The following is a 27,683-nucleotide window of genomic DNA, read 5'->3' on the forward strand; positions in this document are numbered from 1 at the left end:
CTTGGCTGGCCGTGTGCATGGGCTGGCGCTTGGCTGGCCGTGTGCATGGGCTGGCGCTTGGCTGGCCGGGTGCATGGGCTGGCGCTTGGCTCGCCGGGTGCATGGGCTGGCGCTTGGCTGGCCGGGTGCATAGGCTGGCGCTTGGCTGGCCGTGTGCATGGGCTGGCGCTTGGCTGGCCGTGTGCATGGGCTGACGCTTGGCTGGCCGTGTGCATGGGCTCGCGCTTGGCTGGCCGTGTGCATGGGCTGAAGTGTGGGCGCATGAAAAAGTGATGGACCCTTAAATGGCATGGTCTGTTGATGTTTTATAATCTGCTGAGCCCACAGCTGGCGGTGTAATTATGAGTGATATTTCATCGACTAAGAGTGCCACTTTCTCGTGAGCAATTAAGATGAGGAAAATATCAGAAATTACACCCATTTGAGCAACAAGAGCCTAAAACTGCTGAAAAGCACCAGAAATGGAAGGGCAATAACAAGAGTCTGTCCAGGCTCTTCACGTGGGAGCAGACTATGACTAAACAAATAGGATATGAGAGATGCCCCAATGCGGATCTCAGCTGCCTCAAACCGTAGCTGCCAAGTTTTCAGTTTGCCTGTTACATTTCCAATTATTGGGGTTTGTTTGTGTATGACACTTTGCCGCCTTCTGTGACACCATAAGTTACACTCTATTGTGAATTGAATAAAACATTTATAACCATGAATTAAGATAAACTATCGCTTTATGCATTATAATGGATTAGAAATTGCCTACAAACAGACTGTAAAGCACAATGATATTCTGTGAAAAGCAAAAACAGACTGAAGATTTCAGTCATCCACGGTCAGGATGACTAGTCGGGTATATAATTTGTCGTGTTTTGCCACTTTACTAGTACACAAATATACATGCACACACAAATACACACAGATTTTCAAATACTGCAAGTGATTCTGGTTAGTCTTGAAATGAAGGTCCTGTAAACAGCATTTTTATTAGGAAAACCCTTATAATCTAGTCTGTTTACACCACCTAAATGCGGTAAATAATAATGAACACGTTTTCCGACTGTTGAGGAAGGTCCAGTGTCACTTCATTATGTTTTACCTCTTCATGAAAAACCTACGCTTAAAAGACCAAACTCTCTAAATACCATTCTGAGCACACTCTGGCAGATCACCGGACGGGAAATTGTGGAAAACCAACATGCTTCTCGCACACAGGAGCCTCGAGACTGGTGTCACTTCAGTGCTGTAAGGGAGGTGGCAATTAGCAGTGCTCCTTTTTTCTGCTGTAGCACAAGCAACTGGGTTGGACCAGGTCTGATTGAAGACACTGTACCTGCTGGGAGCTAGTTTAATATGCCTGACTAAGTATTTCAGTGCGGTGATGCAGACACCATCACTAAAATGTGTTAGTCTAACTCCAGATTCGTGATACTTGGCAGGGCTGCAGGTCCTGTATGTGCAACCCACAAGGGTTAGCAGTGTGGGCACTGCAATTTGTAAATCGAGTTTGACATCAGAGTATCCAGATGCTGACGATCAAACTACTGAACCACGGACTACATGGTCCAATCCAGCCACACCTTACAACTCTGAAAGGCATTGAAGTGCCTCAAAGGCAGCAAACAAATGTGTGCAGAAAGTAAAGTTTCAGAGCAGTTGTAATCATGCATCAACAGATGCTACAGATCATGCTAAAAATACATTGTGAATGCTACAGTGGGCTATGAGCTTGTTGAGAAGGCGCACAGACTCACGCATGCGGAGGCCAGAAAATCAGGCAGTTGCAGCTGGCTTTTCCTTGGATACATTCACTAGAGAGATTAGCGCCAGCATTGACGAAGCATGTGCGACAGATGAGATTCAAATTACTGCTTGCAAATGCTGTTTGAGACATTTTGCTAGACCTGCGCTGGTTCCCAGGAGCGTTGTCATGCAGCTTACTATTAAAACACACTCTAACCCAGTGATTTTCAAACTGTTTGATACCGAGACCCCCATCAAAATTGTTTAGGCGTAATGACCCCATCATGACAAAAAATGAGAGAACCTGGTACTCCTCATCATTGACAACCATAAATGTTCTCCACAGAACCGGTCAATCTGTGGTTGCACCTCATGAGTACCAGTTTAACACCCAAATAAAGCAATAAGCAAAAAAACGGTGACCAGTACATCTTTACAAAGGGCCTTTTGCTGCTTTTCAGTAACATTTGAAGCTTTTGAGCTTTTTTTTTGTTAAAATCTGCAGATTATGCAGCAGATGATGGATTATGTGGCAAAAGCAGCAAAGAAAAAGTTACTTACCTTCGGAAGCGCTTTTTCTAGAGGATACAGTATCCGCCTGTGGATTCCTCACCTTATGACTATCCCCTGCGCCAGCATTCCGCGGCACCTTTTTCCTAGCTTCCTACGCCGACTAGGTCGTCACAATGCCATGGCTCCACACGCGGCTCCGCATGACGTCACTGGACCATAAGAGGACCACGTTGGCGTGATGACATCAGTTCCACCAATTTTTTCCGTGCCTCCAAGGCGCACGGGTGGACCGACCATAGGGACGAGTGCACACAGAGTACACAATATTGACACAAAAAAACACAGTGTAAAGTGAAAAAGGAAATCAAAAGAAAAACAAGCCTACACAAAGGCAAAGAACAATAAACAATGACCATATGAAACAACCATATTAAACAATACCTCTTTTAAGGTATAAAAGGGTGAACAACGGGGAGGTGGGTGGGTCAGTGAGGAATTCACAGGCAGATACTATATCCACCAGAAAAAGCGTTACTGAAGGTAAGTAACTTGTTCTTCTGATGGATACATCTGCCTGTGGATTCCTCACCTTATGAATATAATCTCACAGCAGTCCAACCCCCGGAGGAGGGGGTACACCCTTATATACCAAAAAGTCTTGCAAAACAGAGTGCGCAAAATGGCTGGCCCTCACCTCGGAATCTAAGCAGTAATGCTTCGCGAAAGTGTGAAGGGAGGCCCAAGTTGCGGCCTTACAGATGTCCAACACAGAAACACCTCTGGACAAGGTAGAAGTAGAGCATTTAGCCCTGGTAGAATGAGCTCTAATGCCTTCAGGAGGCTCCTTACCAGCCAGAGCGTAGCAGATCTTGATGCACATGATGATCCACCTGGATAAAGTGCGCTTGTGCACCGCCTTGCCCTTCATGCATCCTACGTAGCCCACAAAGAGTTGATTGTCCTGTCGCAAGTCCTTCATTCTATCCAGATAGAAACTAATCTCCCTCTTTGGATCCAAGCGGTGAAGCCTCTAATCCTCTGTGGAAGGGTGACTGGGAGGATAGAAAGTAGGGAGGGTAATTGACTGCCCTAGATGGAAGAGTTACCACCTTAGGCAGAAAAGCAGCCCTGGTCCTGCTTTCAGCATGTATGGTACAAGTTCAAGTTCAGGAATTTGTATAGCGCACTACTCACCCAGAGGGTCTCAAGGCGCTTGAGGGAGGGTGGGTGCATTACTTATCGAATAGCCAGGTTTTTAGTTGCTTTCTGAAGGAGAGGTGGTTCTGTGCAAGTCGGAGGTGAGTGGGGAGAGAATTCCAGGTTTTGGCCGCTAAGTAGGAGAAGGATCTTCCTCCCATGGTGGATCTGTGGATGCGCGGAATTGCGGCGAGGGATTGATTGGATGATCGTAGTTGGCGAGTGGGTGTGTAGAAGGACAGTTGTGTGTTGAGGCATTCGGGTCCTAGGTCGTAGAGGGCCTTGTGTGCGTGGGTGAGGAGACGGAACGTTAGTCTCTTGTTGACGGGGAGCCAGTGGAGATCCTTCAGGTGACCGGAGATGTGAGCATGACGGGGAATGTCCAGTATGAGTCTGGCTGAGGCGTTTTGGATGCGTTGGAGTTTTTTCTGTAGTTTGGCTGTGGTCCCGGCGTAAAGGGTATTTCCATAATCCAGTCGGCTGGTGACCAGTGCGTGGGTGACTGTCTTTCTTGTTTCGGTGGGGATCCAGCGGAAGATTTTTTTGAGCATGCGTAGGATATTGAAGCATGAAGATGAGACGGCGTTGACTTGTCTGGTCATCAAGAGGGAGGAGTCTAGGATGAAGCCCAGGTTACGTGCGTGATCTGTAGGTATGGGCGCTGTACCCAGGGCTGGTGGCCACCATGAGTCGTCCCAGGCAGAGGGGGATGATCCTAAGGTGAGGACTTCCGTTTTGTCCAAGTTAAGTTTTAAACGGCTGTTCTTCATCCATTCGGCTACTTCTTTCATTCCTTCATGTAGATTGGTTTTGGCGGTGTTTGGGTCTTTGGTGAGGGAGAGGATCAGCTGGGTGTCGTCTGCGTAGGAGATGATGTTGAGGTTGTGTTGGCGCGCGATGGATTTGAGGGAACTCATGTATACGTTGAAGAGGATGGGGCTGAGTGAAGATCCTTGTGGTACACCACAGATGACTTTGGTGGCCTCTGATTTGAATGGGGGGAGGTGGACTCTCTGGGTTCTTCCGGCGAGGAACGAGATGATCCAATCCAAAGCTTTTCCTTGTATTCCGACGTTGTTGAGGCGTTATATGAGTGTGCTATGACATACTGTGTCGAAGCGGCGGAGAGGTCGCGTAGGATGAGGGCAACTGTTTCTCCGTTGTCCAGTAGCGTTCGGATGTCGTCTGTAGCTGCGATGAGGGCTGTTTCGGTGCTGTGTTTGGCTCGGAAGCCGGACTGTGAAGGGTCGAGGGAATTGTTGGATTCAAGGAAGGCGGCGAGCTGACTATTGACTGCTTTCTGAATGACTTTGGCAGGGAATGGGAGGAGTGAGATGGGGCGGTAGTTCTTAAGTTCAGAGGGGTCTGCTGTGGGTTTCTTCAGAAGGGCGCCGAGTTCGGCATGTTTCCAGCTTTCCGGGAAGGTAGCGGAGTTGAAGGAACAGTTGATGACATCGCGGAGATGGGGTTCGATGATGGAGTCTGCTTTGTTGAAGATGTGGTGGGGACATGGGTCGGTTGGCGATCCTGAGTGAGTGGAGTTCATCAGGCGGATGGTGTCTTCAGTGGTGATTGGGTTCCAGGCAAAAAGGTTGTGAGTGCTGTTTTGGTTCGGAGGTGGGTGGAGTGGGCTGTTCATCGGACTGGTTTTCAAAGCTGTTATGTATGTTGGCGATTTTGTTGTGGAAGAAAGAGGATAAAGAGTCGCAGAGGTCTTGGGAGGGAGTGATGTCGTTGGTGCCAGCGGTGGGGTTGGTAAATTCTTTGACGATGTTGAATAGTTCCTTGCTGTTGTGGGTGTTGTTGTCGAGTCGATCCTTGAATGCTGATTTCTTGGTGGATCGGATCAATTGGTGGTGTTTGCGGGTGGCGTCCTTGAAGGTGGTCAGGTTGTCAGAGGTTGGGTTTTTTCTCAAGGTTTTCTCGAGGGTACGACATAACTTCTTGGATTTCTTAAGGTCATCGTTGAACCAGGGGGCCTTTTTGCTACCTTGTTTGATCTGATGGTTTTTCAAGGGTGCCAATACGTCAGCGCTGTGGGTGATCCATTGTGTGAGTTTGGTGGTAGCTTGGTTTGGGTCCGATGATATGGCAGGAGGGTTTTGGTTTAGCGATGTGAAGAGTTGGTCAGAAAAGGAGGCTTCTAACTCAAAGCCTGAAGCTCACTCACCCTCCTGGCTGAGGTGATAGCCACAAGGAAGACCGTTTTGAATGACAGAAGTCTCAAAAGACAACTATGCATTGGTTCAAATGGGGAACCCATTAAGTAAGTTAAAAACTAGATTTAAATCTCACTGTGGGCATTATGAAGGGAGTGGGCGGAAACATGTTAGCAAGCCCCAGTTCGAGACGGCTGATCAGGCAAACGAAAATGCAGATAAAACCCGACAAATATCCTTTAACAGTAGCCACAGAACAACCCTGCTGGGCCAAATGCAACAAAAAACAAACAACATCGGAAAGATGAACATTTAAGGGATCAATAGACTTCTCTCCGCACCATTTAACACATTTTAAACACCTGTAGGAGTAGATAGACTTGGAGGAGTGTCGCCTGGCCGATAATACAACATCCACCACGTCAGGAGGGAGAGAGATCGAATTCAGTTTGCCCTGTTCAATCTCCAGGCATGAAGGTGCAGGCTCTGGAGGTGGAGGTGTAGAAAATGCCCCTCCGACTGCGAGAGGAGATCTACCACGAGAGGGAGACGGAGCGACGAAAGGTGAAGGAGGTATGTGTGGCGAATCTTCCTCAGAACCCGAGGAATCATGGGTATGGTAGAAAACGTGTAAAGGAGTTGCGAGCTCCAACTCAACTGAAACGTGTCCCCCAACGCTCCCTGCCTCGGAAACTGGAGACTGCAGAAGGACGAGTAGTGCGCGTTTGAGAGTGGCAAACAGGTCCACCCGTGGAGTCCCCCACATCTGGAAGATGTGTCGAACTACCTCCGGATTAAGCCTCCATTCGTGATGGGCGGAGAACTGCCGACTGAGACTGTCCACACGCACATTCAGCACCCTGGCCAGATTTGCCATCAAGCAAATCAGGTGGTCCTGAACCCAAGACCAGAGCCGCAACGCATCTCTGCAAAGACGGTACGACCCCACTCCTCCCTGATCATTGACGTACCACATCACGGCAGTGTTGTCAGTCAGGACTTGAACCAATAGACCGAGAAGGGAGGGAAGAAAGATCCTGAGCACCAAATGTATCACCCGCAATTCCAGAAGATTGAAATGAAGCAATCTGTCCTCGGGAGACCAAAGACCCTTGATCTCCAGATCCCCCAGAGGAGCATCCCACCCTAGGGTAGAGGCATCCATTATCACTGTGGCCACCGTTGTAGGAAGGGGGAAGGAATTTCCTTGAGACAGATTGCACACCACCAAGACAGATCTGCTGCAGCTTCTCTGGAGATCCTGACTGACTCCCTGAAATCTCAGTTGTACTGATACCACTGCCTGCGGAGACACCACTGGAGTGCCCTCATGTGCCAGTGTGCATGGTTGACCAACAGAATGCAGGAAGCAAACAGACCGAGCATGCAAAGGACCTTCAGATGTGGAACAACCGCTCCATTGTAAAACAAGGAAATAATTTCCTGAATGTCGAGAATCCTTTGTGGAGGGGGGAAAGCTCGACACAAAGTGGTATCCAGAACTGCCCCTATGAACAGGTTGCACTGTGAGGGCACCAGGTGAGCCTTGGGCACATTTATTGAAAAACCCAATTTGTACAACAGCTGGGTTGTTACTTGCAGATTAAGATGAACCGTCTCTGGTGCCTTCAGTAGCCAATCGTCCAGGTAGGGGAAAACCGGGATCCCGACCTCCTGAGATGGGCAGACACCACTGCAATCACCTTGGTGAAGACTCAAGGTGCAGTAGTAAGACTAAACAGAAGGACTGCAAACTGCTAGTGTTACGAGCCAACCATAAACCGGAGATACTTCCTGCGCAACTTCCAGATTGGGATGTGAAAATACGCATCCTGCAAGTTGATTAACACCATCCAGTCCTCTTGTTGCAGCGCCTGAAGAACCTGCGCTAGGGTGAGCTTCTTGAACCGCTCCAGCTTGTGAAACAGATTCAAGATTCTGAGGTCCGAGATAAGACGTAACCTGCCATCCTTCTAGGGAATCAGGAAATACCAAGAGTAGCATCCCTGACCCCTTTCCTGCTCCAGAACCACCTCCATCACACATTTTTGTAACGGAACAAAAACCTCCTTCTGAAGGAGAAGTAAATGATCTTCTATGCAAAACTCTTGGCAAGGAGGAGGGAATTCCCTGGCGGGAAGGGCGTACCCATTGGAGAAGTGTGGCTCAGGGGTTAGAGGCGGCAGACCCGGAAGCTGAGATCGGCCCTGGACCAGGGTTCAATTCCCCGCCTCGGCGGGTCTTGGGCTCAAAAATTCCACGGACTCGATAATTCTCGCTCCGGTGCCTTCTCGACTCACGGGTTCACACTCTGCGACTCTGGGCAATAGCTTGCTTAATCTCCACAACGGCCCCTCGCGGCGGGATGCCTGGCTTTCACCTTGTGGATACCCTGCCGGGGGTTATCTCACAGGGGAATACCAGGACGGGTTCCCTAAGCAAGCGCCGGGAAACCCTTTGTGGGTAGCTGTGCGCTATATAAGCTCAAATACATTTACATTTACATTTTCTACCAGATCCATAACCCAAAAGTCCGAAGTGATCAATTTCCAATCCTGTTGAAAATGGGTAAGCCGGCCTCCCACGGGACCTGCATGATCCAGGATGGCGGACCTAGTGCTGCTTTCCTGCATTACCAGGAGGGGTTAGGGAGGTAGAGGAGAAAGAAGGCTGACGCCCAGTTCCATGAAGGCGACCTCTGCCTTTCCCCCTATAGGACTTGTACAAGGGGTTTTGTTGCCGTTGCTGCTGCTGTGGCTGTCTGAAACCTCAAAAGGAAGACTTTCCGAAGCCACAGTATCTTCTATAGCCATAACACTTTGCCTGAGTTTGCAGACCCAAAGACTTCGATGTGGCCTTACTGTCCTTAAATCTTTGCCGAGCAGATTCCGCTTTCTCTCCAAAAAGTCTAGACCCATCAAATGGTAGACTGAGAAAGGCAGCCTGTACATCGGGAGAGAACCCAGAAGCCGTCAAACATGCATGTCTTCTTGTTGCAATGGATGAACCCACCACCCTGGCAACCGAATCTGCTGTGTCTATGCCAGACTGGATGACTTGGCGAGCTGCAGCCTTAGAGTCCGCCAGCATCTCACTGAGATTTCCCCTATCTTCCGCACACAATTTTGGAGGAAGTTGTTTGGCAAAGTCCATAAGGGTATGAATATATCTACCCAACAAACTGGTAGCATTGGTGGACTGCAGAGCCATACTAGCCGATGAGAAGATTGTTCCAACGTCTTGGAATCCCTGTCAGCAGGAGCCTGCGGAAAAGCACCTGTGGACTGTTTGGAACAAGAAGCTTGCACCACCAAACTCTCAAGAGAGGGATGAGATGAAAAGAACACCGGATCCCCTGGAGCAGGCCTATACCTTCTGGACACCCACCTTGAAACTGAAGGAGCAGAAAGAGGGTTGCGCCACACATCAAGGATTGGTTCAGTCAAGGCATCATTGAACGGTAAAAGTGGCTCAACCACAGGGGGCGAAGAATGAAGCACCTCCATGAGGAAAATAGACTTATACTCAGCCATAGGTAGCTCAAGAAGGGTGCTTCTTTTGAGGAGGAAGCCTTCTGTGAAGCAAAGTCCCACTCCGGCGAAGTATCAAGTCCAATTGCCTCACACAAACCCTCAAACATATCCTCTGTATCATCCACTTCACCTTCCTCCATCTCTTCAGCCTGATCCTGCTCTTCCTCTAACAACCTCTGCGCTTCTCTCCTCAAGCACATCTTCTGTTGTGTCACTGCCCAGACGGCGTCGTTGGCATGAATGCATAAAGGGGGCCTGTGGATACTGGTGAGGCACACCCACATTAAAAGCCATAGGACCCATGGGACCCGAAGGTGCACCCTGTTAAACACGCCATACATCGCATTAAAAAAATGCAATGGATCCGTACCCGGCGCCGGAAATTGTGGGTACTGAGCTGGTTCGAGATTCAAACGAGGAACCTCCGGAGTCGGACCCACAGGCGGAACCGCAAGAGCCGAAAAAACAGGCCGTGAAGTGTGAAGCAGTGGGCGGGGAAGCAGATCCCTTTGAAGCTGCTGCCACTTGTGGGGACTGGGAGGAAGGGTGACGAGACGCAGGCCCTGCAGTGAATAATTATGGGAGGAGAGATGCTGGCCTGAGGCAGAGTGCACCATATGGAGAGGGAGGGGGGTGGGCCGAGTGCAGGAGACATGCTGCTGGCAGGGGGAAGGCTCGGGCAAGCTCGTGCATGAGGAGCTTGTCACGTGATTCTATTCTTGTGAACGGTTAGAAATCCGCCTGTTAGGAATTTTCTGGTTTAGCAGTAATAGGTTCGAGTAAACTCGACCTAAAAAGGAGGTGGGGCGCTAAGAAAATAATTAGCTAATGACTGGCATTATATGATGAATATTTATGACACGTTGCAGACATTTACTATGTTCAGCTATCCCTGGGTTAAGCAGGCTTCACGCAGATCCATCGGTTGACGGGGGCTGAGGAATTTAAAAGTGGGACAAAATCTTTTCCATAGGTTAATACCTGTTGCTGTTTAACAAATCTGCATGACATTTGTCAGGCTGTTGGCAAGTTAAGTCCAGTGCTAGAACCAAAGAATTCATGCAGATCTGAGTTTATTGTGTGCTAAAAGTACTGACACAAAACAATTGAGCTACTGCAAGAAATTAGCATTTCAACAAGAAATGCAGTACATAGCAAGAATCAGAACCACAGTACATAAGGACACAAACAAGCTGAGTGGTAAAAACTGATACACATGTAGGCAAGATGCATGGAGATTAGTAGATTTCAAAATAAATGGACTAGATGCATTATTATAGACATTCCGACCTGCTAATACACAGAACCTCAAATTCAGGACAACACAAAGCATGTAGCCATCTTAAAAGTGTTATGCAAAAAAGAAATTACCCTGGAGTAAGACAGCGCAATCTGGCGGAATACAGCATCATCCGGAGAGGGGCTGTAAATGGCCAATCCCTGCTCATCATCATCAAATGGGTAGTTGACCACCAAAGAGCCTACAAAGTTAGTGCAAAAAGTCTGTTAAAATGCAATGAAGGCAATACAGTTAAATGAATTACAAAAATATATAGGAGTTTTCAAAGGGAAAGTAGTTCCTAACTAATAAGACAATGTCATTTCAAATTCTTTAATTTTTGTTCATCTTGATTTTTTTCTTAAGCAGACTTTGTATTGTAGCCTAGGTGAGGGTTCTTTCAGGCTATTGATCTTTGCCACCTTGAAATGTACTTCGTTGTGATGCACTCTGCTATCAAAACACTTTAATCAAGTTAAATGGTTGCTTCCATTCTCCGAACCTTTCCACGCCCCATTACATCACAATTTCCTGTACAATTACACTACTTTACCCATAAGCAAGTTGTCAGTTTCTGCTATACCTCTCAACTCATTAGATATGGCCAACTAAATTAGCGGTGCTTTATATATGTATAGGTGTCCCTTTATTAGTTAGTGCTTAAAGTTACTTGTTTTTTTTCCTTATGTCCCAATGGGGAAAACATTACTTACCTATAACATTCGGTTTGCAGCTTTAAGTACAGTAGATCCACAAGCAGGTCAAATTCCTCTTATTTAGTGTTGGGCTCAGGCGATTACAAGCGTTTTTTCTTCTAAGAAACTACAATTTTGAGTTGTCTCTTAATATCTCCCCTGAAATATAGAATGCACAAGGACGCACTATTCAGACTGCGTTTCCTCCCTCAAAAGGCAGGCGCGTCTGGAAAAGCAAAGTGAAATGAATGTCTATGTTGTAAGAATTTGAAATACCCCCAAATTGCTTTTTGAATGTGTTAAACCGTGCTCCACTGCGCTTTTATACAGAGAGGTAGGCAGGGCGCATGTGAATCTAGTTCTGCAATATGTATACAAACTGTTACAGCATGTAAAGTTTTGGGTTTGTAGTATGTGTAACTGGGAGTATAGAGCAGGACCCAAATCCCTAATGCGGTGGCATGCAAGCAGAAGACATTGTGAACAATGTTTTAATACAATTTGTTAAACTAACGCCTCTTGTCTGGTATCAATATCAAACACAGTAATGTTTATTGAAGTGTGGATGGAAGACCAGGTGGCAGCTACAAATACCCGCTATGGGAATGTTTCCTAGGAAAGCCATAGTGACTTCCTTTTTGCACACAGACTATGCCCTATATGTGTGACACCAGGGGAATGTTTGTCTTTTGCATAGGGGATCTAATGAAAAACGTCTGTGCCCTGTGTGTGACACTAGGGGATCTTAATGAAAGACGTCTGAAATGATATTTACTCTTGGCAAGGCCTGACAAGGTTCTCATCCCAATTCACACCATTGTGGGGGAATGCAGACTCCTTCCCAGGCCTGAAGAGGCAGGTGTTTGCATGCTGTAGAGGAGACATCAGACCCTATGGCTCATGTTCATTAAAGTGGATGTAAAATCCTACAATCTGATAGAGACTTCTAGCCGCAGATTCCCCATCAGGACCTTTCTATTTAAACAATAGTTACAAATTTGTCTCTCAAAGGATGGAGAGCTCACATAGGTCACCTAAAGACTCAAGGCACATGGTCAGAGAAAGACTTATTCTATCATCCTGCTGGAGCTAAGAGTAGTCCCCCTGGCTTTGAAATCATTTCTTCCTCTGTTCATAACAAACTCACTTGTTCAGATGGAGAATACAACAACAATGTATTAAGTGAACAAATGGAGAGGGACTAATTCCAGTGGTTAATAGCAGGAAACATTTACATTCTTGCTGTTAACCTGGCAGGCATTCAAAATACAGAAGCAGACTCTGTAGCAAGTGTAAAAAACAAGACACAGCTGAGTTCCCAATAATAGCGTCCTGCAAAGCATCTACCAAGACTAGGGTTATCTCCAAATAGATTTGCTCGCAGTTGCAAGAAACAAAAATGCTCAGATTACACCTCCATAGTCTACCAGCCAGGGTCGAAAATGAAAGTCCTTATGATGGATTGATCAAAGAAATTTCTGTATTCATTTGCGCCTATTCTGCTGATACCCTGTATTCTGATCAAGCTTTATCATTCCAATACCAGAGTGATTAGGATAGAGCCAGAATGGCCCTACGGCGGTGATTCATGTATCTGCTATATCTGCACAGGATGCTGCCGTGTAGACAGGATCTCCTGTACAAGGTCGGGCCAAATCCTGCATCCCGGGCATCCATCATCGAACTTAGTGCCCTGGCTCCTGAATTCTTACAATATGGAAATCTGAATCTGCCAAAGGACTGTATGGACAGTTTGTGAGAGGCAAAATATCTTTCAACCAGAATAACTTTCACTATCAAGCGGAAATGTCTGGTTCATTCAAAACAACAACAGCATTCTCTCCAAAAGGAAGGAAGAGATGGCGATTCCGTAGCAAATCTCCTTCACAAATCTCTCATTAGAATGGCAGTGATTAAAGATTTCTTAGAGGGCGTTAGGAAAGTGTACCTTTCCACTAGATCTCCTTCTCCTCATCCTTAGTAACTAAATATAGTATTTTCCAGGTTAAGGAGAACTCCCTTTTAACCCAATGATAAAGACTCATTACAACATATTTTTAAGACTGCGTTCTTTGTACAGGACAAGCCTTAGTCTCTCATTCCCCCAATACGGTGTTCCACAAGAACAGAGCAATCATGAGAACTTCTCCTAAGACTTTCACACCAATCAGACAGTTACTTAATGATATTTTTTTCCAGGTGCCTAAACTCCTGCGGAAAGAGCTCTTCATATACTGGATGTGTAAAGGGTTATTAAATTCTAAAACTTCTAACAGAAGAGGATAAGAGGATATATTTGTAAATCAAGGCCATGTAATGACAGGTTTTCCCACAATGAAACAATACATTTCTAGATGGCTGGTGTCTTTCCAGCTGGCTAAGCCTCTTTCTTGTAGACTTAAAGCACATTCTACATGAGGAAAAGCTGCGGCAGAGTCCTTTTTGATGGATGTAGCCGTTTCAAAGCTTTATAAAGCTGCCTTATGGAGATTTATACACACAGTCACAAGACAATATTGTCTGTATTAGGACTTAAGGTTCGATGCCCTAGTATGGCAAGCTTCCCCAAAGAACATTTTTGGAACCTTTCTTGTCCTCCTCTTGTGGAATAGATGAACTCTTCTGGTCAGTCCTTTTGAATATTGTGGACAATCCACTAGTTAAGTTACATACTCACTTGTAGTCCTAGTTCTCTTCCAGGGGAATCCTCATCATAGTCAAAACCAACTTTCCCTCCTCCCTGGAACAAGGTGTACATAATTTTCATTTATACACTCAGGATACTCCTATTTTCTGTTAATATGAACTGACCTGTCACCTGTGGGGCATGATAGGCTATAAGGCTAACAGTGAGGCCCTTACTGAGAGGATAAACTGTGATCAGTGTCTTATCCACCATCGCTCACGGTTACAGCTTTGATTCATACCATTCCCTCAAAGTTGCCACTAAAAAAGCAACAAGGATCACTTCAGACTACTGTTAGAGGTGGTATAGAACTTTTCTACCCAAAGGAGTCGTCAAGATTGTACCAAGACATCAAAAGAGTCAAGATGTGACTTTTAAAAACTCAAAAAAGGACAAAATATTGCAATCTGTATTGGATTTGAGAGCATTAAACTACTACATAACCTCAGAATACCTTCAAGTTTGTCACCTTGCAAGATGTCATCCCTCTACTAAGTGTGGGAGACTATATGATAATGTTTGAATAAAGGATGCATAATTCCCCATCACTATGCATCAGCTTCATCACCAGTACATAAGGTTTGTGTTTAGTGGGATACATTATCAATTCAAAGTTCCTCCTCTCAGAGTAACTACAGATTAAGAGTACAAATAAAATTATTAACCTTGGTTGCAGCTCACTTGACTCAAATTCACGTCTTGGCCACATCCCAACACTATATTAAGTAAAGCGGGTTCATTAATAAATACCAAAAAGCCACATCTAACTCTGCAGAGAACCCATGGGTTTCTCAAAGCAGTGCTCAATTCAGTCAGTGGCAGCATACCCAGGCAGCAAGAGAAGAATGGAATTTCAAAGCTGCTTCCCTGTACTAAAAGCGGTACAAAAGGGGGTGGTGATGGACGGAGCATTTGAATCAATCAAACACTCCCACCCAGTCAAAAGATCTGGGTTTAATCCATCACCGTTCTTTAGCCCACTCTGCCACCCCAGTTCAGACATGGCTATATGCAAATCAGTCTGACCCTGTGCCTCATGGGAACAGTCCAGCCCGAACTGCCAAGCCATGTCTTCCCTGGACCGGAAACAAGCTTCCGAGGACCGGTTTCTGGCATTCCAGCCATCTTCAGCCCGGCTTGCTTGAATCCAGTGGAAGTCTCCGGTATATAAAAAAGCAATGGTTAGCAGTATTGCTAACTGAAAAAAGGCCTTTTTCCCTTTTGCAACCCATAACCTTTGTTATGTAAAAAAGGACCACACTTTTCCCTTAGCCAATCACCCTCTAGAACCCTCCTGAGAGAACCTTCTGCCCCTCAGATTTTCGGGCATTTGTGCTATAATATTTCGTGCCAAATCTGAGGTGAGCCTCTCAGGGGAGGAGGGTGGGTGTATGTGAATCCATGAAAGCTTCCAATACTGGAGAACTACAGTTACAGGTAAGTAACTTGTTTTCTTACTCCAGTATTGGACCTTTCATAGATTCACATACCTGACTCAGAATAGCGAGCAGTAAATGATAGCACATTTTGTTTTTGTCACCTGCTTTTCCCAAATAGGCAACACATTAGTAACTGTATCAAAATACACAGAGACATATCGCTCATAAATGACATATCCAATATCATACAACAATAAAATGTGCTTTTCTTACCAACCAAAGGAAGGAGGGATGAGAAAGGAGGCTCACCGTTTTTGGAAAAGGATCCTCAGCCCCGCTTGTCCCACTGCTACATCGCTTCTTGCATGTGCATCCAGGCAGTAATGCCTGGTGAAGGTATGCGTACTCCTCAAGGTAGCTGCTCTGCAGATGTCCTGAATAGAGACGCCTGAAAATAGAGCAATAGAGGTTGATACTGCTCTTGTGGAATGTGCATGAACACGTGCCGGTAATGGCTTCCCCGCCGCCTGATGACAGAATTGAATGGCATTTGAGATCCATCGTGCAATTCCCCGTTTTGATAACAGGAAACCTTTCCTGGGGGCACTAAAAGCTACAAACAATTGTGTAGATTTTTTGAAAGGTCTTGTCCTTTGCAAATAAAATTTCAGGCAACGCTGGACATCCAGAGTATTTAGAGTCCTCTCCGCCGCAGATGGTTGAGGAAAGAATCTTTTCAGGATTAATGACTCATTTAAGTGGAATTCCGTTGGTACTTTTGGAATAAACTTGGGATTCGTTCTGAGCACTAATCTGTCTTCTCTGAATTGCAGAAAAGGTTCTTGCGTCGTAAGGGCTTGTATTTCTCCCACCCTTCTGGCTGATGATAGAGCTATTAATAGAGCCACCTTCCAGGATTGGAATTTTAGATCAGTTTTGTGAATTGGCTCAAATGGTGGTTTCACCAGTTGTGATAAGACAATGTTCAGTTGCTATAGAGGCGGTGGAGGCCTAATGGGTGGATAAACTCGAAACAACCCCTTCATGAATTGTTTCACAATTCTTTCCGACCACAGAGATGGACCTGCTGAGCTTCTCCTGTATCTAGAAATCGCCGCCAAATGCACTTTAATTGAGGCATTGGCTAATCCAGACTTTGCCAGCTTTAGTAAATATGGGATGATTTGATGCGCCTCTGCTCGCAGAGGATACAATGCATTCTCCTGACACCAGTAGCAGAATCTTTTCCATTTCATCCTGTACGTCCTATTAGTGCTTTCAGCTCTTGTTTGTGCCAGGATTTCTCTGCATTCTGCCGGAATGTTTAAGCTATGAAATTCTCCGTAGTCAGGAGCCAGGCTGCTAATTGCAGTGATGTCGGGTCTGGATGCAGCACTTGTCCCCTCTCCATGGTCAATATTGCTAGTATTGGCTGTAGACGTATTGGCTCTGTCTCTGACAAAAGGAGCAGCTCTGTGAACCAATGCTGCCTGGGCCACCAAGGGGCTATTAGTATCATCCTGCACGGGTCCTTTTTCAACTACGTGAGCACTCGTGGCAGGAGGGGAATCAGCAGAAAGGATGGCAAAGACGCCTGACCATGCCATGGAAAACGCATTCCCCCATGATCCCCATTGGTGACGCCAGCTTGCAAAGAACTGGCATTTCTTGTTCTGGGCTGTGGCAAACAGATCCACTGTTGGTATCCCCCACTTGGCAAAGATGGTCCTCAGCATGTCCTGATGCAGCTCCCACTCGTGACAGGTCGTTTTTTACCTGCTGAGGGTGTCCGCTGTCTTGTTTTGATCTCCTGGAAGATGTATGGCCGTCAGAGTCACTCCGTTATCTATTGCCCATTTCCAAATTTTTTTTAGCTTCCTTTGTCAGAGAGATCTTGTGACCCCCTGTTTGTTTATGTAGTGCATTGCCGTTGTGTTGTCTGCTCGCACTAGCACTGATCTCCCTTCTATTCTTGGCAGGAAGGCCAACAATGCCAATCCTATTGTCCTTAATTCCAATAGGTTGATGTGAAGGTGTTCTTGTTTGTTCCATCGTCCGCTGACTTGTAACTCCTGTAGGACTGCTCCCCATCCTTCCAGAGAAGCGTCCGTGGTAACTACTAACGGAGCTGGTTCGGTCAGGAAGGACCGAACCCACCGAATATTGTTCCTGCAAGTCCATCACTTTACCGCCTGCAACAATGGTTGCGTGACTTTGATTTTGTCCTCGAAGGATCCTTTTGCTTGGCACCACTGAAGGTCTAACTCTTCTTGTAACAGCTGCATTCTCAAACGACATAGGGGAATGAGTGGAATCCCCAGAAGCAATTTGAATTTTCGGACTGAAAGACTTTCTTCTGCTGAATTCTTTGGCTAGAGATACTAGTCCCAATTGCCTCTCTATGGACGGGAATGCCTTGTTTTGAGATGTATCTAGGATCGCACCTAGAAACTTGATCGTTCTGGATGGCTGCAGAGATGATTTTTCCACATTTAAGGTCAGGCCCACATTCGCAAACAACTCCTTGCAAGCCGAGGTCAAAGCGTGAGATGCCTCCTGCGATGGTGCCTTTACCAACCAGTCGTCCAGGTATAGGAATATTTGATGTTTTTGTCTTCTTAGAAAGGCTGCCACTGGCGCCAGACATTTTGTAAATATTCTCGATGCAGATTTGAGGCCGGATGGCAGCACTTTGAACTGGTATTGGTCTTTGGACTCTGTAAAAGGAAGGAACTTTCTGTGGGATGGATGGATGGGGATATGAAAATATGCATCCTGTCAATCTAGGGAGGTCATCTGATCTCCTGGGCTTAAGAGCAACAGCATATCTTGGAGGGTCACCATTCTAAATGACTGTTTCTTGAGATCCAACGGTGTTGGATCTAGCCCTGATCTCTTGACTGGGTGAGAGTATTCTGTTTAATTCAGAGACTCTGTCCCTCACCACCCCTTGTTGTAAATATTTTTGTCCACCCTAAGCGTGGAAGGGTATACTCAGATGTGAGTCCCTTGCTCATTGCACCATCAGGATTCAAGCAAGCCGGGCCGAAGAGGCTGAAATGCCAGAAACCGGTCCCCGGTAGCTTGTTTCCTTCCCAGTGTAAGAATTGGCTTTTGTAGTTTGGTTTGCCCTGTTCCCATCATGCACTGGGACAGGAACAGACTAATTTGCATACAGCCAGGTTCTGAAACTGGGATGGTGCAGTGAGCTAAAAAACGGTGTTGGATCTAGCCCTGATCTCTTGACTGGGTGAGAGTATTCTGTTTAATTCAGAGACTCTGTCCCTCACCACCCCTTGTTGTAAATATTTTTGTCCACCCTAAGCGTGGAAGGGTACACTCAGATGTGAGTCCCTTGCTCATTGCACCATCAGGATTCAAGCAAGCCGGGCCGAAGAGGCTGAAATGCCAGAAACCGGTCCCCGGTAGCTTGTTTCCTTCCCAGTGTAAGAATTGGCTTTTGTAGTTTGGTTTGCCCTGTTCCCATCATGCACTGGGACAGGAACAGACTAATTTGCATACAGCCAGGTTCTGAAACTGGGATGGTGCAGTGAGCTAAAAAACGGTGTTGGATCTAGCCCTGATCTCTTGACTGGGTGAGAGTATTCTGTTTAATTCAGAGACTCTGTCCCTCACCACCCCTTGTTGTAAATATTTTTGTCCACCCTAAGCGTGGAAGGGTATACTCAGATGTGAGTCCCTTGCTCATTGCACCATCAGGATTCAAGCAAGCCGGGCCGAAGAGGCTGAAATGCCAGAAACCGGTCCCCGGTAGCTTGTTTCCTTCCCAGTGTAAGAATTGGCTTTTGTAGTTTGGTTTGCCCTGTTCCCATCATGCACTGGGACAGGAACAGACTAATTTGCATACAGCCAGGTTCTGAAACTGGGATGGTGCAGTGAGCTAAAAAACGGTGTTGGATCTAGCCCTGATCTCTTGACTGGGTGAGAGTATTCTGTTTAATTCAGAGACTCTGTCCCTCACCACCCCTTGTTGTAAATGTTTCTTGAGATAGGCATTTAGGGACCGTAGGTCCAAGATTAGACGCCACCTGAGAGCATCCTTTCTAATCAAGAAGAATCGGGAATAAAATCCTCGTCCTTTTTGGGAGTTCGGCCCCGGTTCTATTGCTCCCTTACGGAGCATTGCCCGAATCTCCAGACGCATCTGAGACAGGTGTTTTACTTCTTGATATGTAGGTGGCGTGGGAGGAGGAAGTGGAGGAATTCCAGAGTATGTCTGAATTTTATTAAGTGGAGGACCCATTTGTCTGATGTCATTTTCTGCTACTGCTGTAAATAATAAGTTACTCTTCCACCCAGGGGAACATTTGACAGGATAGGAGGATAAGCACCCGGAACTTGTAGGTTGTCATTGTCTTTTATTGTTATCCTTCCCAGAACGACCTGCTCGACCTCTGGGCGTGGACTTAAAGTAGCCCCCAGAATGCTTCTGGCCATATTGCTGCCGGTAAGGCTGCGAAGAGGAAGAATAGGATGTTTATCTTCCTTGCTGGTAGCTACCTCTATACGAAGGTTGTCCTCTTTCACGGGCGCCTCCAAAGGGCACCTTTCTGTACTGTAATGTACCCAAGGCTTTTGCCGTATCAGTGTCCTTCTTAATACTTTGAAGGGTCTCATCCACTAGACGTCCAAATGGATCTTCCCCATCAAAAGGTAGGTCCAAAATCTTATTTTAGACCTCCGGTCTAAAGGCGGTGGCCCTCAACCAACCCTGGCACCTTAAAACTGCTGCTCCTCCTAGGGAATGAAAGGCTGTGGTAGCTCTGTTCATAGCACAATCAATAACTTCAGCTGAAGTTCTCTCCCCTTCCTGCAGAACTTTCTACGCCTCCTGCTTGCGGTCTTCCAGAAGTAGGTCGACATATGGAGCTATATCGCACCACTGCTGTCTGTCATATCTTCCCAGGATGGCAAGGGCATTAGCTGCTCTGACCAGGAGAGCTGACATCGCGGAGAATCGTTTACCTGCGTTGTCTAAACACCGCCCCTCTCTATCCGGAGGAGCAGAAATAGGTGCTGATGGATTTTTGACTTTTGTTGCGCTGCCTGCGAAATGATAGAGTCCGGTTTAGGATAGCCCAGTAAACACGCCGAAGCATCCGCAGGCGCCTTATATTTCTTGTCCAGCCTCGCTAGTACCGGTGTAACCGTCGCTGGATTAGTCATTACTTGTAACCCTTCCTTCCATACCTTGTCAATGATTGGTATGGACCTTATTGACTTTTGATAGGGCTCTTTAAAGTCAAAGAAAACACTCTGGGGGCGTGGCTAGGCGCCGGCAGTGATGGCCGCCTGATTTGACTCGGATCTCCGGAACCCCCAACTTTCATAAATCCGGCATAAATCCGCTCGATGCAAAGCTCTGAGAACGGCTCTAGGCCCCAGGCGGTAGCGGAACCTCCGGTCCAAATCTGGTCCCGCTACGTGGCACCACCACTGAACGCCGATCTGGAGTGTGGCGGCCAGGGGGAGATCCAGGACCGGCAGTGCACGGCCGCCGGCCACTCCATCAGGAGAGACCCCGGCTTGCGGCCTGCGTGCGGGACGACGCGACCTTGGAGGTTGCAGGAGAACGCGACGCCTAAGCGGGGGACCACTGTGATACGGGAGGCCCTCTCTGCCACTCCCACTGCAGGACTGTTCGCGGGAGGCGAGATTGGCGCCATCGCCGGACGCTGACACCGGGAGCAACGGCCTAGGGGCGGACACAGCTCGGCAATGCACGGCCGCCGGCCACTCCATCAGGAGAGTCCCCGGCTTGCGGCCTAAGTGCTGTACGGTGTGACCCCCGCGGGCCACGGAGAAACGCGATCCATCAGCTGGGGACCGCCATTGCACCAGAGGCCCATTACGAGATTCCCGTCACCGGACAGCACACAGGAGGTATGATTGGCGCAGAGACTGCGTGCCGGCCCTGAAAGCGGCGGCTAGGGGCGGACCAAATCGACAGTGGACGGCCACCGGCCACTCCATCAGGAGAGTCCCCGGCTTGAGGCCTACGATACGGACGGCGAGACCAGGGGGGCTACAGGAGAGCGTGAGGCTTCAGCGGGGGACCACCATACAACAAGGGGCCCACAACGCTACCTACAGCACCAGACTGCCAACGGACGGTGTGCTTGAGCCGAGGTGCTGGGGAGACCCCCCCGCGCAGACGGAGGGCCCAACCTAGCTTGGCTACGGTCGACACAGCAGGAACAGGTAACCCGCGCTCCAGCCTAAACCTTGGTGGTCAGTCTCCGGCCCAGTGACCAGTCCCAGCCCCGCATACTGAAAAACACCTGAGTGCCGCCTGGGACGGTGCTGCTGGGCTTCGTACAACGGGCGCCGCGCGCCCAGAACAAGTGGGCTTCGTGGCTGGATAATCGCGCTGGGAGCGCTATTGCCGCGCCGCCAGACAGGAAGCGGCTTAAGGATACTGTGCCCGCGAACCACTACGACGACAGGGGCTCCATAGTCGCAACCAAAGGGGAGTAAAACGCCCCGGAAGATCGCGTCTCCTAGACACCGTGCCCTGGGACAGACAGGGCGCAATCACAGAGCAGTCCTGATTGCTTGTATCGCTCCATACAGGGTCCCGTCAAAACAGTGGGCAGAGATGCGGCCTAAACAAGGAACTTCCACTCAGTCAAATAACCTGGACAAATGCATGGTCCAGAGGGGCGCACAGCGAACGGAAGTGCCAGCCGGTGACCCACCGGGCAGAAAGAACCATCTCTGACTAGCATCATGACGGCCATACAATCATTGGGGGCGACCCTGAAGACGAAGATAGACAAGATATCTATAGAAGTTAACCTCCTACGCACGGACCTCAATACGACCTCTGAAAAAACCAAAGTGAACGAGGCGGACATTGCGGACCTGCGGACGTCGACGAAACAGCTGGAGAAGCGGGTCGACGACCTGGTCCACCAGCACCGTCAGATGGCACTCCGGCTGGAGGATCAATAAGGAAGGGCCCGAAGAAGCAACATACGCCTGGTTGGTGTGCCGGAAGAAATCGAGGGGCCCAGTACCTAATTCTTTGTTGAGGACTTGATCCTCAATCACCTTAAGCCTAAGCGTCTGTCCAAAATATTTACAGTTGAGCGAGCACATAGGGCACTCATCCCTAAGCCAAAACCAGGGGCGCCGCCACGGACAATATTTGCTAAGATCCTTAACTATAGGGACAGAGACGCAGTACTACAGGCGGCTAGACAAACTGGAGACCTGCGCTATGAGAACGCCGCAATAGGGTTTTTCCCGGACTTCACCCTCCAAGTACAGAGAGAGAGGCGATCCTTGGCGGTGGTCAAGTCAGCGCTGAGAGAAAGAGGCATCAAGTACATGATGTTCTTCCCGGCCAAACTCAAGGTCCTTTCCGGAGGAAAGTCCTTCTTTTTCACGTCACCACTGGAGGTGCAGGACTGGATAGACAGAGAGTCGCCCGCGAGAGGAGATGGGACAGAGGGCCAAAGGTGGAGAGACACTGGCGGCGGATCTCCGGAATCAATGGCGGGGAGATCGGAACAGGACAGGCAGAGTCAACGCTCCTGGAGATCCTGCTCAGCGAGCCCAAGATGGGACACTCAACGTGGTGCGGCTGGACATGAGACTGAGGGGCCCCTCCGCAACTGAGTGGTAAACTGTATTGGTTTGTTTTGAGATAAACTTCAGGGGACCACATAACAGTGGGATGGGGGTTCCGCTTAGAAACACTGCTGGGGCCTGATGCCAGACACACCGACCTGTAGACCTGATGCACAGACTATGTGCCTTATTGTTTTGGGAGGGGGGGGGGATTCGCGCGGCGGGAGGGGCCGGACTAGCACACGCACCTGGAAAGGAGATATACCAGGAGGGAGGACGGGTCACTCAGACTCCTAGTTCTTCATTTCCGGGTAATTCGGGGCAAAAGGCACTCTGCTAATTGGGGATGTGGGTAGTTTCAAACCTACGGAGCAGGGGAGCAGGGAGGGGGGCGGGGAGGCAGGGAGTTTGCCAGTTGGGGGGAATGGGGTGAGGCCAAGGAAGGGTGGGAGGGAGGCAGAGGAAGGAGGGAGGGAGGTGTGATTTTATGGCACTCTGACAATTTTGTTGTTGTTGTTTGTTCGCACTTGCGTGACACAGGCACTGGAGAGACACAATGGCAGGCACAGTACATGGGTCCTTTACAGATTGCAAAGAAAGGTTATGGCTAAACACTGGGAAAAAAGTCTCAAGGTAATACGTTGGAATGTGAAAGGGCTGGGGGATAAACTTAAGCGCACAATGGTGTTGCAATTCATTAAGCGCCACCTCCCTGACGCGGTGTTGCTTCAAGAGACTCACCTGCTGGGCAACACCTGTCACATACTGAACAGATATGGATACAATCTGGTGGCCCACTCTGGCTTTACCTCAGGATCAAGGGGGGTGGGCATCCTCCTCTGGCGCAACCTCCCCCTCCTGATTAAACACACGACTACGGACCCACAGGGTCGGTTTGCCTCGGTCTCGGCACATGGGAGGGCCACGGGCTTACTTTGGTGTCTGGCTACATCCCCCCGGGTCTCCAATCTCAGGCATATACCGACCTGGGGAAACTCCTTCTGTCCCTCCCGGAGTGGCCATTGTTCATAGGGGGAGATTTTAATGCGGTTGTATCCGGTACACTGGACAGGCACCCACCAAGGGACACACCACAGGGGCAGAGATGGCTGGGTGACTTCCTAGACACGTTTGGCCTCACGGATGTGTGGCGTATGGCGCACCCTACGGATGAACAGTACACATTCTTCTCGGGCCGCACCGCTCCTTCTCCCGAATGGACTACATCCTCACTACGCTACACTGAGACACCGTGGTGCGGACAGTGACCCACCTGGCATGGGATATTTCCGACCACTCACCGGTCATGGCCCACTTCACAATGGGCAACAAACGAGAGGGGTGTGTGGCACCAATCAACGCCTGGCACCTCCGCGACGAAGACCTACGTAACACACTGACCCGCTCAATAGATAACTACTTCGCTAGTAACGACGGCTCAGTGGACTCGGCGACCACTCTATGGGAGGCATTCAAAAAGGTCCTCAGGGAGAGGCTCTCTCAGCAATTGCGGGTAGACGGAAAGGGAGGGAGGCACAACTGGTTGCGATTGAGGCGGACCTGGGTGAACTGGAAGAAGCTGTGCGCTTGGCGGACACGGCGGGTGCGCGTCATCGACTTTCCCTTAAAACGGCTGAGTATCGGGACGTGGCAACAGACGGTAAAGACGATCGTAGCCTCTAAGGAGGCCAGGATTTATGACCAAGGAGACAAAGCGGGCAAGCTCCTCGGCTGGCTCGACAAAGAGCAGCATGGCAATAGAGTAGTAGCGGAATTGCGGTCGGAGACAGGCAGGTTACTCACTGAACCGCAAGAGATAGTAGCGGAATTCACCCGCCACTTCCGAATGATTTACAGTAAGGGGTCAGACCGCCCGGAGGAAGACTCCATTGACCTATTGGCAAACCTTAAAATGCCCTCCCTCTCTGATACGGAACGTGACCTCCTGGATGGACCGCTCACCACGGCGGAATTGGAGCGTGCTATCGGGGATCTGCGCCCCGGGAAGGCACTCGGGCCAAACGGTCTTCCGATCGAGCTCTATGAGCTCAAACCGGAGGGCATTAGTCCACATCTCAAACGTATGTTTGACGAAAGCAAGTCGGTCCGGACACTGCCCAGGGACCAAAGGCTTGCAACAATTGTGACAATCCCCAAAGAAGGTAAACCTAGGGAATTGTGTACCTCATACAGGCCCATATCCCTGCTAAATGCGGAACCCAAAATCCTGGCGAAAGTCCTGACAAACAGACTCCAGCCGATCCTCCACACCTTGGTCCATCCGGACCTGTCGGGCTTCATGCCCTGCCGAAATACGGCACTCAACCTCCGTAGACTCAACGGGGTCCTGTGGAGGTGCCACACTTTGACTGAAGACGCAATGGTGGTATCGCTCGACGCCACCATGGCATTCGACACCCTCGAATGGCGGTATATGATGGCGGTCCTCCATAAACTAGGGTTCGGGCCCAGTTTTATTGCCTGGGTTCGACTCCTTTACTCGGAACCGCTGGCACAGGTGGTCGTGAACAACAAAGTGTCGGAGACGTTCGCACTGGGGAGGGGGACGCTCCAGGGATGTTTGCTCTCGCCCCTCTTATTTGCTCTCTCTTTGGAACCACTGGCCACCTGGATTAGGTATTTCCCGGGTAGGGGACCTTTGGGACTCTGGCGGGATCAAATCCTTTTCCTACCTGTAGTCTACATACGAGCTTGCAGACACTGAGTACTTCAGATATCTTCAAATACGCCACTCCCTGCAACAGAATATCCCGCAGGGTACGGTGCCCCCCCCCCCAGGATTCCCCCCTCGAAGACAGATTGTTGGATGGCCATATACAAGAACATGCCATCTCGCTCACGTACAAGAAGTTGATAAATAACCTTCCCGATTTGCTCTTGGGCCTCAAAGGGAGATGGGAGGCAGATGGCCTGGAAATAGATGAGGAGGAGTGGAGGAGCGTGCTTGCCTCCCCTAAGGAGGTGGCCATTTCGTCGCGGCTGCGACTTGTTCAACTCAAAATCCTCCACAGGGTGTATATATCGTGTACCAGGCTCCAGACCATGGGTAGAAGTGAGAGGGACACGTGTAGGAAAGGTTGTGGCGCAGTTGGCTCCTTCTTCCACATGCTGTGGGAGTGCCCACTATTGCCCACTATTGCAAACCCCGCTGTGGCCCGCTGTATGCAGGAGGTGTGGGAGGTAGCGATACGCCCAGAGGCGAAGCGCTGTCTCCTCAACATCAGGGAGCCGACGGATTTACCGGCAAGGGGCAGGATCTGGGCAACGCTTGGCCAAATGGTGGCTAAACGCAACATAGCTAGACTCCGGGGGGCGGCCACACCTCCGCGCCTCACCGAGTGGAAGCGGGACATGGACTGGTGCATGTTGCAAGAGAAGAGTGTGTATGTGGCCCTGGGATGCCCCAACAAATGGGGGGAGATCGGGAACAATTGGAAGGAATACAGAGGAGGTATCTGTGAACCATCCCATCCCGACACCCCACGCCCGAGACAGAGATAATGTTCTCGAATACGGCTGCCTAACTTTCTGTGCTAGTGCTGCACCGCAACACCTTAGTTAGACCGACTGTGTGCTCCCTGTGCCTGATGTGACCTGCATACGTATTGTTTTGGTTTGTTTAATGATAAGAAAATAAAAAACAGTGAAGACCTGGGTTTAACTAGAACATTCGCTCAAAATCATATAATCTTGTTGTACACTGCATCAACTCACACTACCTCAAAAACGCCAACGGACCGGGAGGTTGTCGGTAACTGGCTGTGTTAACCATCACCTGCTCTAATGACTATGCTGCCGGCCTCCGGGTTGTAGGCTTAAAGCTGTGTACTTAAACCATGTGTGAATAAAGGTCTTTACAAAAAAAAAAAAAAAAAAAAAAAACACTCTGCTTGAGTTGTTTTCATTGGTAGCTGTATCTCTTTGCAGCTCTCTCCATTAAGTTGTGGAATCCACCAATATCCACTGGTGGAGAATCTGCTGGTACTTGGGTGGGTGATGGTGGAGAGGGAATTAGATAGTCATTCCATTCTCTGTGGGGGTCCGTTAGCTCCCCTTCTTCGTGGTAATCATCTGTTGTCACAGGATCCTGCTGCTGTTGGACCTGAGATGTCTGCGGAGAAGTGTCTAGTAGGCTTTCCCTACTGCGGACTGGAGGAGCTGGAATAGAACTAGGACGTGAAGGTGGAACGTCCTGAGGGAGCACTGATGGAGGAAACCTCTTATAATCCACCAACATGAATTGCAAATCCATCATCATTGAAGATGGCATCGTGACCATCTCATCCTGAGGCTCTTGTTGGTAGCGATGATGAGAGGACGCGGTATTCTTCATACCCCTCCTCATAGTCATCTTCTTGACATTTTACGTGGAGTTCAGATGGGCTTGTGGCATACCCGAAAGGTCCATCATCCTCATCAGACTTATCCTCCTCTAAAAGGTGCGAAGGGACCAGAGGAGTAATCTTGCTCGGGGAAGTCACTGCTGGCGGGATTTTCTTCTTCTGCTTTTCTGGAGTCTGACAAGATAGTCGTCGATACTACCGTCGACGAAGCAGTTGTTGTCGTGGACAGTGCTGAAGAACCACTCCTCGCCATCGACATAGTAGTAGTAATAGTCGTCGACGTTCCAGTCGACGACCCCGTTGGCATCATCGTTGACGATCCCGTCGTCAACATTACCGTCGTCATCACCACCGTCGTCGATGTTACCGGCGTCAACACATTCGTCGACACTGACTCCAATGCAATCAACGGTAGCTTCAGTACCTCCGTTGTCGTTGCCGTAGACGATGACTTAGTCGACGGCCTCATAGACGAAGCCGTCAACTATGACGATTTTTTCACTTTCTCCTCAGGATTACTAGAGGATGGCTTCTTGAATGATGCTGGA

At 48.8% G+C, this 27,683-nt stretch overlaps 1 protein-coding gene across 1 annotated transcript in view; it reads right to left on the minus strand.

Moving 5' to 3' along the window:
- The window catches only part of CPD (carboxypeptidase D), an 839,931-nt gene that overhangs the window by 430,230 nt on the left and 382,018 nt on the right, over positions 1-27,683 (minus strand). Inside the window, exon 8 of the mRNA XM_086955076.1 lies at positions 10,508-10,617. Coding sequence (XP_086811202.1) covers positions 10,508-10,617 — 110 coding nt within the window. The remainder of the gene's footprint in view (positions 1-10,507; positions 10,618-27,683) is intronic.

The sequence above is a fragment of the Lissotriton vulgaris genome, chromosome 2_1 (genome assembly GCF_964263255.1).
Source record: "Lissotriton vulgaris chromosome 2_1, aLisVul1.2, whole genome shotgun sequence".
NCBI lineage: Eukaryota > Metazoa > Chordata > Amphibia > Caudata > Salamandridae > Lissotriton > Lissotriton vulgaris.